At 47.7% G+C, this 14,028-nt stretch overlaps 1 protein-coding gene across 1 annotated transcript; it reads left to right on the forward strand.

Moving 5' to 3' along the window:
- Positions 1-699: 699 nt before the first annotated feature.
- Positions 700-12,507, forward strand: LOC144270557 (regulator of cell cycle RGCC-like). The gene is made up of 5 exons (XM_077827101.1): positions 700-797; positions 6,253-6,408; positions 7,225-7,305; positions 9,019-9,081; positions 10,975-12,507. The coding sequence occupies exons 1-5, from the start codon at positions 764-766 to the stop codon at positions 10,980-10,982; spliced, it is 342 nt and encodes a 113-aa protein (XP_077683227.1). The 5' UTR covers positions 700-763; the 3' UTR covers positions 10,983-12,507.
- Positions 12,508-14,028: the final 1,521 nt, after the last annotated feature.

Consider the following 14,028-nt stretch of genomic DNA (forward strand, 5'->3'; position numbering starts at 1 on the left):
TCCACATACCACTAAGGGATGTATCCATCCCCTCTGCTAGCACCCAGACTGAGCACTCTTCCTCGTGCATACACACGTTTTAGTCTACCATCCCTTGCAAACAGTCCTGGACACCTTTCTTTCCCTCCCTCCCGTATATGTTTCATCCTCGCTCTGTCTAGATACCCTGCGAATCACCGCCAACAGCGGCTCTGCCTTCTCCTAATACCCCCCAGACACATCACTGCCTCACCAAGGTATTATTACACCCAGGCACCTCCCACCCCCCCGATTTCAGTCCTCTCTGCAAACACCTCCACTATAGAGTCATCAAGGTTTTCATCCTTTCCTCCACGCCCTCCAGGACTTTATTCTCTCCTGCAAATTGCTCCACACACACGGGTTAAATACTCCTACGCCTCCGGTCTATAAGCCCCACGGTGCCCCGCACTGGCCCCGTCGGCAGGATCCTGAGCGATCGCTCGGTGCCGCGGCGTGTATCGTTTTTTTGGCCGGACATACGGCATTCTTTCCGGGACGCACGTTCCATTCCATTCACAGAAAACCCCCTTCTTTCAGCCGCCGCTCCTTGACAGGCTGCTGGGGTTTGCTAGGCGGAGCCCCGCGAGCGGCCCTCTGATTGGCTTAGCGCGAAGGAGGGGGCAGGGCCGAAAGCACAAAACTTGCCGCGCCTGTGTGAAAATAGCTCTTAGAATTTAGTCATTTTCACATTGTGACCTATTGTCTTCCTGTGCAGAAGAGAAGAGCGTTTCCCCCGCTGATCATGGCCAGCCCCACAGAGAACGTGAACAATGCAGGTTAGTGCTGCCTCCTTCTGTATTAACTTTCCCCCTTCTCCTGTGAGTTATTACAAGTATATTTGATCATTGAAATGCAAATGAGTTTCTATTCATTAATGTATTTGAAAACTCTTATTGACCTTTTCTGGCTGTTTTGTTAAAAACCTCGTAGCGCTTTATATGTTTAACCTTGCCTGTCATCCTTGGAAAATCCAATTTCTAAAAAGGGATAATATCGAAGAGGTTGGTGCATCGGTTTGAATGCTATAGTATGAATTAGCTGCATCACTACCTCTGATCTTCTTAGTGGGGAGAAGTAATTGTTCAGTGTGTTGGTATTTTTTAAAAGATCTCTCTTCACCCTCGCTTATAGAACTTCTCTCTATTCAATATAATTTGTTGCTCTAGATTAAAATCACAATAAAGCATCATCATAAATGGTGTTAAATAACTGAAAAAAAGGTTTTATTGAAAACAATTCATATCACAAGAATTATTTCCACATGCTATTTTAAAGAATCCAATATGCGGTGTGTATTTTTGATTATTTGCCCTTAACCTAAAACCTGATCAGAGGAAAAATGCCAGACTTGTTCCTTTAGTTTTAAACCAAGTACAGTGAGCTTGCTCTTTCATCTCTTCACTCATACTAAAGAGGGAAAGGTGTTCTCTTAGATATACATTTTGTATGTGTATTTACTTTGTTTGTGTACACCGTCCATGAAAAAGGACAGTATACATCCGATGAAGTGAGCTGTAGCTCACAAAAGCTTATGCTCAAATAAATTGGTTAGTCTCTAAGGTGCCACAAGTACTCCTTTCCCTTTGCCTTAAGTAATCCTTGACATATTTTAAAAATAAAGTTACACAAATAGACTCTTTCCCCAATAATTAACATAAATCATCACACAGCAACTAAAATATATATCTCTGATCTTTATGATCTTGCAACAGTATCCTCCCAGCATCTCTCAGCCCCAGAAAACAAATGTACTTCAGACCAAATTTCAAAAGAAAAGAAGAAAGAAATAGATGTGTTCCTAAAAGTCCAGGTCACAGGTTTGTGTCATGAAGAGACATTCCTTTTATTGAAATAATAATAATGTGAACAAAAAACCAACTGGCATTAATATTAAAACTCTGCCTCGTTTCAAAAAGCCATCAGTAACCAGCCATCCAAAATGTCACGAATCCTATAGTGCTTTATTATGTTTACAGATAACTGCAACTTGGGTTCAATTAACATTTCTTTTTGTGGGATCATAATAAATAAATAAAACCAACAACCCCAAAGCCCGGCAAGCTTTTCTCCCTTTCTCCAACCCATTATGCTGTTCCACAAAGCTAGTGTGAGTTGTTTAACATTTCTAAAAAGTAAACTTCCATGTGGAACTGTTTTCACCCTTTGGATAGAATTTTGTGGTCTGATCCTCAGCTCATTGCACTGGCTTCAATGGATTAAGCGTTCCAGGATCGTACTGTTATATTTCTTCCTTCTTCTCATGAATGTTAAAGGATGGGTAAAAACAATGGGGAGTCCTTGTGGCACCTTAGAGACTAACAAATTTATTTGGGCACAAGCTTTCGTGAGCTATAACCCACGCTCTTGTGGATTTGTGTCCCTGCATGCAGGGAGCAGTATCCGTACATAGCCACATTTTGATAAAAATCCCCCCTGCCCCAATTTTTTTTCTTGATCGTGTGCTGATAGGCACTGACCATGAGAGGCAGCTCCAGCTGCCAGACTTAAAGGGTACAGAGCAGTGGCTGCAGCATTGAACCTCAAAGCCTGTAGCGCCTCTCTCATGGGCAGGCAAGTCCGCTGTCTCCAGTGTTAACCCTGATTCCTTCCAAGGCTGTGGGGGGAAAAAACCCCATCCTGGAATCACGCTCCTGTAAACTGTTTACTAGCCATTAATTATTCCAAGCAGCACCTTCTCTTCGGCAGCTTTCTCCCCATGAAGCCTATCTGCATTGCATTTCTGCCCAAAAGAGCAAATGCATGTTGTACAATGGAAGGGGGAAAAAAGGTAGACTGCTTTACTGAAGATTAGGGAAATATTCTAAGGGTTTTCCCCTCTAAACTGTGGTAAGAACCACAAAACAAGTTATTTATTAGGGACTTTCAGAGAGCCAAGATATGTCGCTCAGAAGGCGCTCTTGCAGCACAATTCTACCTCCTCTTGCCATACTCTGTAACTAAAAACAGTTGCTGGTGGATAGAAGTTGCATTGTGTATGTTTCCTGCCATCTGCAGATACCCTGTGTACCGTTAGCCTCATTCTTGAAATGGCACAAGGATCAGGGCAGTAACCGTTATCTCTCACTCATATGCACACACCCGCACATGCCCGGGCACACCCACACAGAAGTCGGGCTTCATCACATTCTCGATTATCTTGTCTGTGCTTGTGTTTGTAAGTGGTTTTAATTATAAGCTGTAAATGCAGCAGGAGAATTTTCTGATCTTTCTGAAAGCTGTTATGCATGGGTGACCGATGAGATCTTCCTCTGAGAGTGGTACTCTCAATAAATAGCCATGAATTTACAAAGATAGAGCTGGATCGCAGCTAAGCTAAATCCAGAGTAACTCAGTGGACTTAAACCTGATTTATACCAGCATAGATGAAATCAGAATCCAGCTTGTGGATCTCCCAGTAGTTCACCAGGATCCATTTCAGTTGAGTATATCAGTTCTCATACAGGTCAGAAGGGTTTTTTGTTTGTTTTGTTTTTTGTTTTTTTTTTTAAAGTCTACTGTCAAGAAAACCTCAGTGGAAATGAGCACATAGACAATAGGCTCTTGTATGTGATTGTGATTGAACTTGAAGCCAGCAAGGCAAGGAGGTTGATGGGTAAAGGAGCAGGATGGCTTTCCATTTTAAACTTGCCCTAATCTTCATGAGTATTGCAGGGGGTCTCCAACTCACAGAGGAGAGTGTATTCCATACAAAATCTAATCATAACAAGCTTTTCCTTGCTCAAGTTGGCTTGCATCAAAACCTTTGGGTCTCATAAACACATTCTATTGTGAGTTGAGGAGGGAGTGCGTGTGAACAGAAAAAGCTTTCAATAGTCTTTCAGAGATCAGAGCAAATGTTTATATTGTAAACTCTTTGAAGCTAAGATCTTATTTTAAGCTCTCTCTGCAAAGTGCCCAGTGTGTGCTGATGTGATCCCAAGAACATTACATGCTTTCTGGAGATAATTAGCCTCTTCTGGAGGGAAATGATGAGGCAAGGTAGTTTTGGGGGTCAAGGCATGGACCTGGGATTTGGGAGATCTGAGTCCTATTCCACACTCTGCCACAAGCTTCCTGTGGGACCTATGAGAAGTCACTTGGTCTCTCCATGCCTTAGTTCTCCATATGTAAAATGGGGGTGTCAGTGCTGTCATGGGGGTGCTGTGAGGACAAATCCATTGGGCAATTAGTTACACAGGTTTCCAGCAGTTGAGGATCTGGCCTCTTAATGTTTGTGAGCCAGCCATCTACTACGGTGATGGGCCTATATATAGGTGGCTAGAGAGACCCAGCTGACAGGCCTGTTTCTGCTCACACATCAGCTTCCCAGTGGAGGGACTCCTGACTTACCCTACTCTGAGGGAGAGCAGAATCTGGCTCTGTGTAGTGTAGAGTGGTGGTTTGTAAATGTGCTGAAGACTCTCTTGCGGTCCTGTGGTGCATCAGCTCAGCTCTTCTTTCTGCAAGTTTGTAACGTTTCTTTATTACACTCCTAGGCTACTCTGTAAGTTTCTCAAGGCCAGCTGTGTGGAGGGAAAATGGCAGTGGGTTAGTGTCTTCCCTGCTGTAATTCTCCTGAGGGCAATGGAGTTAAACCAGGGAAGACTTTGGCTCAATGGGTCAAAGTCGGTGATGTGACTGGTTGTGACAACTAGTTTGGCTACAAGCCACAAAGTGCTGATGCACCAGCTGGTGGGATGTCCATTGAAGTCAAAGGAAATAGCTTTTATTTGCTCCCAGCTGCATCTGGCACATTCTTGCTGGTGAAGCTGCAGAAGGGACATGCTCACTCCTCAGGGGGGAAGAAGAACCTTGCACCATCCATCAGCAACCCTGCTGCTCCTTAGCTGGCTAGAATTGCTGGCTCTCTTACAGCCCTCGTTAGCCAGAAAGCTGGTGCCCATAGCAGTTGGGTGGAGTGAGGCTGAAAAAGTTCTGAGGGGGGTGAGGAAGAGTTGTCTGTCCAGTTGCTGAAGCTGGTGGTCTGGGGTCGGCTCAGATGCATCCTGGAGTACATCTGCTGCTCTACCCCAGGCTGGAATGACTGCGCGGCTTTCCCAGCACTCCCTGCTGCATTTCAGATGGTTTTTTTTTCTCCTACAGAATTGCCAAAGCTTACAGTCCCAGCTCATAGCTTCGCAACAAGGAAGTCAAATTATAGAGGAGACTCTGCCAATTGTATTTATATTGCTTGATTTGCACGTAGCTGGAGGGCTGGTCCTGGAAACTCACTCAGCTCCCAAGGAGTAAATACAGGGCTCCTTTAAAATCCTGACAAAGTTTCCTCTACAAATTTACATCCCTTGGTTTTCCCCCTCCCATGCCCATTTAAAAACCACTGGGAGGAATCCAGTGAACTGGCATGATCTGATTCCGATCTCACGTTGGTGGAAACTGGGAGTAACTCTTGAAACTGGTGACATTACTCTCAGGTAAGGCAGTAAGTGAGATCAGAATCGGGCCCAGCATCTGTCTCAGATTCTCTGCCGCACAACTGCATCCGTGCTGTTGCTGGCACAGTTTCAGTCATTCTGTAGACAGAGCCCTGGTGTTCTCAGGTCACACTCATGAGCACCACTGCAAATGGGTGGCTGCACAGTCATTGGCTGATTAGGACATGTTGGCCAGTCAATCACATGGATAACTGAGAGCAAGGGGTTGATGCTGAGAGCATAACTGGGATTGGCTGCTGGGGTGTACATGGCGGGGAATGCTGGGGGTGGATAAAGGCACGCCCAGGCAGCAGCTCCTCCTGTGTTCCATTATGTACGTGGCTAAAGGTGACCATCCTACAGGAATGCTCTTCTGTTCTACAGATCACTTCAAAGTTGCTTTTCTAGTCCCTCCCCCTTACTCAGATCCAGGGTCTGACTCTGATCACTCTCACATGGGCTCGACACAGGGGTAACATCACTGACCTCTGGCTCCTAGTCTGTCTGCTCTACTCAGGGCACTGAATTCCCAGTTCTCCCCCAAAATCTGGCCACTGTTGATGCGAGAGCCTTCTCCCATGCAGCTCCCACCACCCAGGACAACTACTGTCTTTTCCCCATGTCATCTGATTTTCAAGCTTCACAGCAAACCTTTTTCCTCCTTTTCCCCATAATTTCCCTCTCCTTCTGATATCCTGATCCCCTTTCCCACCCTGCCCAGAAGTACTCCTGGGTTCTGTGTGTGTGTGTTTGCCTTTGCCTCCGAATGACTCATCGGGCTGATCTATTGACTCTTCAGTGCTGCCAGACGACCTCTATGACCTCCTGAGGGAGTTTGACGAGGTGATCGAAGACTTTGACAAGGGTGAAGTTTGTCAGTATGAGCAGCATCTGGAGGAGCTGAAGAGAAGGACCCTCCCCAGTGTCTATGACAGTGGCATCGATGAGCTAGAAAGTAAGTTTTGGGGGCTGTCGGTGCAGAATAAAAGGAGTCATGGTGTTCACCTGGGGTGGGGGTGTTTCATCGCTGGGGAAAATCCCACTGGGAGGGACAAGGGGAACTTGTCTGCCTCCTCCATCCCCACCCAACTGCTTACTATCTTGCTGGAGAGCCCTTGAACGTGGCTGCAGGGCTCCTGCAATTTTACTTCCTCAACAGTCTGTAGCTGCACCTCCTGGTTTGTTCAGTGATTAAACTTCCAGGTCATTCTGTCTTTGAGCCTCCCTATGTTGGCCACACATTCATGGGTCTCTTCCCTCTAGGGCTTTGTTAGGTAGCATCTGTGCTTACTTTGAGGGGCTGTGGTATCTGTGTGCCTGACAGGTGCATCTTTAAAGTCAAGGGTTTGTCAGCCTCTACATTGTATCCCCCATGCGAGAAGGGATTTAATGGCTTCACTGCTGCATAACATGCCAGGGTCTTGGGCCAAAACCCACCTCTCTGATCTTTCACTGCCCTCATGTGCCTGTGATAATCCCACTGAAGTTCCAGATCACTCTGTTCCACCATCACACCCAGACTACAGAAGATGCCGTTAGATTGAATTTGGCCTCTGCTGGGCTGGTAAAAGAGCGTTGTTCCCTTTTGTAGCTGAGATTTGTAGCAAGAGTGATGCAGTTCAGCAACTCAGCTGGCAGAAAGTGGGACCCAGCAGCTAGATTTGGGAATCCATGTTGGCCCCTGTCCCCTGCTGGCATCTTTATAATGCCCCTGTGGTTCTTGAAGCTAGATGATGCCTCGGTGCAGTGACTGATCTTGTTCTGTATGCAGGTACCAGCACGTCTCCTGGGAGCAGTTTAAACTCCAGTGAAGAAGATCTCAACACGTCGGCCAGCACTGCTAACTCCAAAGGTAAGACCAGGACACCTCTCCATCAAAAAGTCGTCTTCAAGGGGTACCATGGGGAATCCTATTTAAAGTGTCCTCAGGGTAGAAGTATGCAGGATCTGAGCCCATTTCCTCAGCAATGGCCCTAGAGAAATTGAATGCATTAAAGGTAAGGTGCATTCAGTTCAGTAACTGCAGCGTATCCACGTTTTTATGTGGGAATCCTGGCTAGAGGGGTGTGTTCTGTGAGGAATGGAGAGGAGAGTCGATTCCCTCTGGATTGCAGAACATGCATGATGTTACCGAGCTATGTTTCTGATCCAGGCTGGAATCCAATCTGATGGGTCCATTCAGAGCTCATGGATCCCAGCCCAGAACCTTGTTACTGAAAGGGTCACCCAGCCCTGGCACTGACAGAGGGCCTAGCAGAGGGTGATCTCAGAAGCGGTGCCTTGCACAGGAACAAGAGCAATACTTGGGTCTATAGCCCTGATTTTCCTTCTACATCAGAACGCCACTGATTTGCTTGGAGTCACTCCTGACTCACCCCAGTGAATGTGAGAGGAGAAGGGGGCCCTTGCCTCCAAGCTGTCAGTTCCTCCTAATGTTCAACCTGAATTTTCCTTCGCTTAAGTTCAGCCCATCAGTCCAGGTGACACCCCTTTGGGCCACTCCAAACCCCAGGAGCATGTTGGCTGGGCTGAACTGGTTGTGCTAATGGGGATACAGGCTGGTGGTTGCACAAGGACCTCTAAGGAGGTTTGTTCTGGGGTGACATCCTGTGTCCCCTGTAGAAATGAGACTGGAATCTGTATGAGGATTCAGAGATTAGGGAGAGTCCCCTACACACACTTCCATGCCACAATAAAGGAACCATGGCTTACGTGTCTGATGCTCTCCCAGGCGTCTCCTGGGGACACCACCATCATCCCTCAGGCTCTTCAATTCCTAGTCAGGACTTTGGAAAGGCTATCCCCAGGAAAATCCATCCCACATTTTGCCCTAAGACGAGAGTGTACAGTGCAGGGCCTTGAGAGATTAATAAGTGCTCATGCAGGGCTGATGTGATCAGTAAAAGATCCCAGTATATGCATCTTACTGTCAAGTCTCAGCGTGTTGGTTTAAGGCGTTCCCAAGGACCTGGGCCGTAATGCCAGGCAGAACAATCATTTTTACTCCAGACTGGCCATCAGAAATACCCCACAGCCCAGTTAGATTTCACATTAAGGCTACGAGCTAGGGATGCGATTCCTCGGCTCATGTACACGTGCTCACGCCAGCTCAGTGAGCACTCGCATGAGTATAAAAGGCGGTGTCGTTGTGGTAGCCCAGGTCATGACCGAGGAGGCACGCTTGAGCTGTGCTGAGTGCAGACCGCCTTAAAACAGCGGGTACGTACTTGGCAGGGCTCAGCCACCTCTGCTGCAGCCACCCGTGAATACCGGGCCTCCGCTGTTGCAGCTGCATGGAATGAGCTCCAGTGTGTGTGCACAAGCAGGGGAATCCCACCCCTAGTTCACAGTGTAGACCTAGTCTGAGGCTAGTCTATAAATGACATCCCAGATGTTCCAAATCCTTGTGACAAGATGCCCCAATGGGTGATGTTATGAAAGCAGTAATAGTAGCATGGCCTGAGCAGCCGTGGGCAGAAGAAGCCGAGGAGAATCCCTTTTGTAACCTGCACTGGGATGAGTGTGGCATGCCGAGCATCTGACCATGGATCTTTCTCTCTGTTAGCTAAACTCGGGGACACACAGGAGCTGGAGGAGTTCATTGCGGATCTGGATAAAGTGCTAGAGGGTATGTATGGAGCCTTGATCTCTGCCATGTTTTGGTGACTGCTGAAAGCTAGATCCTCCACTGGTGGCCATCAGTGCAGCTCCCCTGAAGTCAATAGAACTACGGCAACGGACCCAGGCTGACGATTCGTCCCTAGGCATGACTGTGTCTGACCGCGCCTCTCCCTGTTCTCCACCCGGTGCAGTCCCTTGCAGGAGCTCCGCCTGTCCTGTGGCAGCTGCATCCTGCTCTCCTTTAACGTTAGGAATTGAACCTTGACAGACAGCATGGAAATCTGGCAGGTGTGAATTCTGGCCTGCTGCCTCCAGGGCTGTACAGCCCCTGGGCTGGAAGGTGGTGTCTAGGCTACAGTGTGTCCTCCTGGGTTAGTCTGGCACAAGGCAGCCATGGCGGGGAATGTAATCTAGTGTTTAAGGGTGGGGTTTTCAATGGGAGTTAAGGGCCTGAATCCCCTAGAGCACCACTCAGCTCCCATGGAATCAGTAAACCTGGGCTTCTAAGTCCCTCAGGCTTGTTAGAAACACCAGCATTAAACACTAGTGGAATCTGGAGATCTTGGGTGAAATCCTGGCCCCATTGAAGTCCATCGCAAAACTCCCCCTGACCTCAATGGAGCCAGGATTTCACCCTGGGATTCCAGTCTAGTCTTTTCCACCCAGTTGCTGGGGTGACCTTGGGTGAGTCTCTCCTTTCCCCTCTCGCACCACCCTTTCCCATCTGTCAAGGGGGGGGGGGGTGATGATACTGTCCAGCCCTGAGGGAGGTGGCTGCGGGGGCCTGATAGTTATTGGTGAAGTGCTGGGCATGCCGCACTAAATTCTACAGTCTCCATCATTCAGGGCTACATTGGCCCAGAGTGTTCAGGGCAGCCCTAGCATGCTGCCGCCCGAGCTCTGCACCCCTGCTGCTTCCTTGCAGCCCCCCTCTAGTCTGAGAGGAGAGGGGAAATGACAGCACTTCCTGATTACATTTGTCTTGCGCTGTGCTGGTGCTGGCAGGAAACCCCCCAGAGAGAGCTGGCCCAGGTTGGATTTCCCCTCACTCAAGCAGCCGGCTGCAATGAAAAAAAATCAAACCAGTGTGGATGTCCAGCATATAGGATCATCTGTGGTGACAGCAGGAGCTCAGGATAGCAGGCTGGGGCTGGGCTGCTATTGGACGAACACTGACCAAGGCCTGTAACACTGGCCTTTACTGAGCAGGGCGAGAGATCTTTCCTGCAACTCTCTCTTTGCCTGCTGCATTGCTCCCTGCTATTGAAACCTAGGGGAGTTTTACATATGCAGGTGGGAGAGGGTTTCTAGCTTCAGTTTTGTCTAAGGGAAATCCTTGCTCTTTTCTGCCATCCATATGCAGGATACTGACTGCAACCTCTGGCCCACTTCTCTAGAATGAGTAAAAAGCTGTAAATGGAATCCTCTCCCATTCATTATGGCTCACTTGGAAGAGAAGCGGTGATAACAAAACGCTGCTCCCCTCCAGCACCTGGCACCCAGGCATCTCCACGCTCTTTGCAGGATGGCTGGTCTCCATCTTTACAGATGGGGAAACTGAGACACAATTAAGGTCCAAACTTTCTAAAGTCATATTTTGGTGCCCAGCTTAAGGCAGTTAGGGTCTGACTGTTTTCAGATGTGTTGAGCAGCTCCCCTGGAGTTCCTTTGTTACTCAGCACCCCTGAATGTCCCCCCACAGAAGTCAGAAGTTCAGCTGGTCATTGTTGAAATGTTGGGTGTTAACCCCAAGCAGAGCCAGGAGCCGGATCCAGGAGGCCTGATTCCCAATCTCCTGCTTTAACCACTACACACACAGCCTGGCAAAACAGGGTTTGGGTTTCCTTTGCATTGGCTGAGTTCAATGGCCTAACAATACATTTTCTTCTTCGCCCTGCAGAGATGTGAGATGCTGTCTCTGGCCAGGAGCTCTGAGAAGAGGTTATGGCAGAACTGAGATGTTCCACCCCATCCTTTCATGTTCTGCTCTGGAAGAGCAGGGTCTAAAATTCATACCCCATGGGGCAAGGATAATACAGGCACGCTTTCCATCTGCAGAGCAACTGTCCAGCAACAACAGACCTGAAGTGCAAATCCATCATGCCTGAGAATCCTGGCAGGTTTCCTTCTGTCATCTGATGGTCCCTCTTCAGACAATCAGCATAAATGGCAAATACTGATTCATCTCAGGGTGGGGGGACCTGCGAGTTGGGATTTATTTAGGTACTGGCCTTGGCATGTTTTCTTCTGCATTTGGTGAGCTACTAACCACAAACTTTCCACTTTCAAGGCAAAATTTCTCCAGTTGTTACCCATAGCACTCCTCCACCCTCCTCTTCCCAATGTATTGTCTCCCCATCTCTGAGGGTAGGGTAGAGTGTTCTGAGGAGACCTCTTTACTCTGAGCAGAATTGCAAGTGCTGGAATTGTAAGCCAAGGTAAGCTACCCCTGGAGTCCAGAGTCCCATCTGTAATGAGAAGGAAAGCAGGGTGAAGCCTCTTTATTTCCCAGCTCCATCAGGGTCCTCTCTGAGACATTGTACAGTATTTCCTGGGCCTGTGGACAATGGTTTTGCTCTTAATGAACCTCCTGGCTCCTGCAGTACTTTAACACTGCAGGGCTCTTTGGCATCAGTGGTAGCTCTTCTGGCAAATACCACCTGCAGCAATTGAGGGGCATCTCCATTTTAAAGTTGGCTAAATGTCTGCTCATGCTCTAGGCACCTTCCATACAGGTTTCAGATGGGTTAGGCTAGCAATGGATTGCCATTTATCGTAGTTTGAGTAGAGAGACCCATACTAACCCTCTGGACCTCCATTAGAGGTATAATGGGACTGTGCAAACCACCAGAGCTGAACATCCCTCAGCTTTGGATTTGGGTCACAGCTTTACAGCTGATAACACCAAATTTTGTGTTGATCCATATTGACCAAAGGAGGCTGTTGAATCCTAACAAACGGCCTTTAATAATGATTCCAAGCCAGATCTTCAGCGCCATAAATTGACGTATCTCCGTTGACGTCCATGGAGCAATGCCAAAGTACCACCAGCTGAGGATCTGTGCAATGAGGTGTCTCTCTTCAGGTTCAGGAAGATAGCTATTGCCTAAATTAGTGGCTTTCAACCTGTGGCCCGTGAACCCTTGGGGGTCCATGAACTATGATTTCCAAAGGGGTCCACATCTCTATTTGAAATTTTTTAGGGGTCTGCAAATGAAGAAAAAGTTGAAAACCACTGGCCTAAATAAACAGATAATGGTTCTTACTTTCTCATAAGTCCCCAGCTGTTTACTGGATGTCTTCAGACCAGACCCTAAGTGCCTCTGTCTTGAATGCTTGTATTCTGATGTAAATATTGTAAAATAAGGATGATTCTAAAATTTTTATACAGACATGCATGTATTTTATGAATAAAAGGATTTTGTGGAATTTTTGCTTTGCGTGGATTTGCTCTGTGAATGCTGTCTCCAAGGCTTTCCCATTCCTGGAGTTTCAGAGCTGTGCACTCAAGCAATCTTGTAGTTATAGGGTTGCATCGAACTCCATGGACAAAGGATCTGTGATGGGAGCTGGGGCTAAGTGATTCTCCCAAAAGGGGTATGTTTGACCCTTGGGTCACCCTGAGAAATATCACAGCATTCAGACAGAAGTAGCCAAGCAACGAGGATGCTTGAAAAAGACTTCAATGGGCATGGTGGCTCATATGCAATGACGGCGTCCTCTGACCCTTGGAGCCCTTATTACAGCAGAGAGGTGACTCTGTGATAGTTGAGGCTGAGACTTGTTTTTTTTATCTACAGTCTCCAAAAACAACATGCTGAGTCAGATGGTCTTGAACATGACTGTGCTTCAGGGGAGTGTCAGCAGTACAAATCCGAGTCCATTTCACCAAAGGTTTCCTGAGATACAGCCCCCTAAATAATAAATCCAATGATATCCCAACGTTATGGTTCTGATAAAATTTTCTCACATGTGGGGTTCAAACTATGTCTCTGATCCTCCCCAAACTGCTGTTACCTGCTGGGGATTGTTCTCAGCTACTGTCTGGCAAACCACTGCCTCTTTGAGGAAACACTGTTTAAAGAGTTGTTTGTGTTGATGAGCTAGAGGAAGGCACTTGCATGGCCGCAGCAGGACAGGGCGTTGAAGGCAAGTCCAAGTGTTCATGAGCAGCCTGACCTTAGCATGCGATGGCCATTAAACCCAAACGGCACTTATGCTACTGCGAGTCTGAGCATTGCCCTTGTCAGCTTTGTAAAACATGTGTTTGTGCACCTGAGTTGCTCTCTGCATATGTTCTCTAGGACTACTTCAGGAACTTCACTGCTGGTTTACAAGCCAAGAAACTTTCCTAGGGAGACAGGCCACGTGGGGTGGGGTGGAGAATCAAACTGGAGAACAGGAGTGTAAGACTGCAAGGGACAGGATGAGGTGTGAGTGTGACAGGCTGTGCACAGATGAATGTCTGGATGTGTAGGTGAATGTCTGGGTGTATGTTTTTGAGTCAATGTGTCTGAGAAGGGGCGTGTGTGTGGGGGGAGGTGTGAACTCTGTGCCAGGGGACTGGCCAGCTTAAGTCAGGCCTCCTACAGCTGGTGCCTTGGAGTGGGTGGCTCTGATCTCACTACTGAGCTGGTGGGAGTTCTGCAGCTTGGACCAGCTGAGTTTCACAGAGAGCGGGAGCAGGCAGTGCTTGGGCTGAAGCTGTCTGGCTCTGTGTGTGTTTTAAACAAATGTTGTGTACAGAACAGGACACTAACCCTTGACATGATCAGAAGAGATCATCAGTGGAAGGGCAGAATGCCAGCACCAGTTTATAGGGCACCAAACTGATATTATTCATCAAATATTAGGAACATGGGGACTCTGAAGGGAGCTGAACTAGGATTGGGTACTAGAAGAAATGAGGACGAGTGCTGGTACTGAGGGTAGATGGGAAAAGCAAAGAGACTGG

The sequence above is a fragment of the Eretmochelys imbricata genome, chromosome 9, assembly GCF_965152235.1.
Source record: "Eretmochelys imbricata isolate rEreImb1 chromosome 9, rEreImb1.hap1, whole genome shotgun sequence".
Taxonomy (NCBI): Eukaryota; Metazoa; Chordata; order Testudines; family Cheloniidae; genus Eretmochelys; species Eretmochelys imbricata.

Coding starts and splice junctions, on each gene's coding strand:
- LOC144270557 (XM_077827101.1), top strand. CDS start 764: ATGGCCAGCCCCACAGAGAACGTGAACAATGCAG. Junction 798..6,252: donor AGAGAACGTGAACAATGCAG/GTTAGTGCTGCC, acceptor TTGACTCTTCAG/TGCTGCCAGACGACCTCTAT. Junction 7,306..9,018: donor CAGCACTGCTAACTCCAAAG/GTAAGACCAGGA, acceptor TCTCTCTGTTAG/CTAAACTCGGGGACACACAG.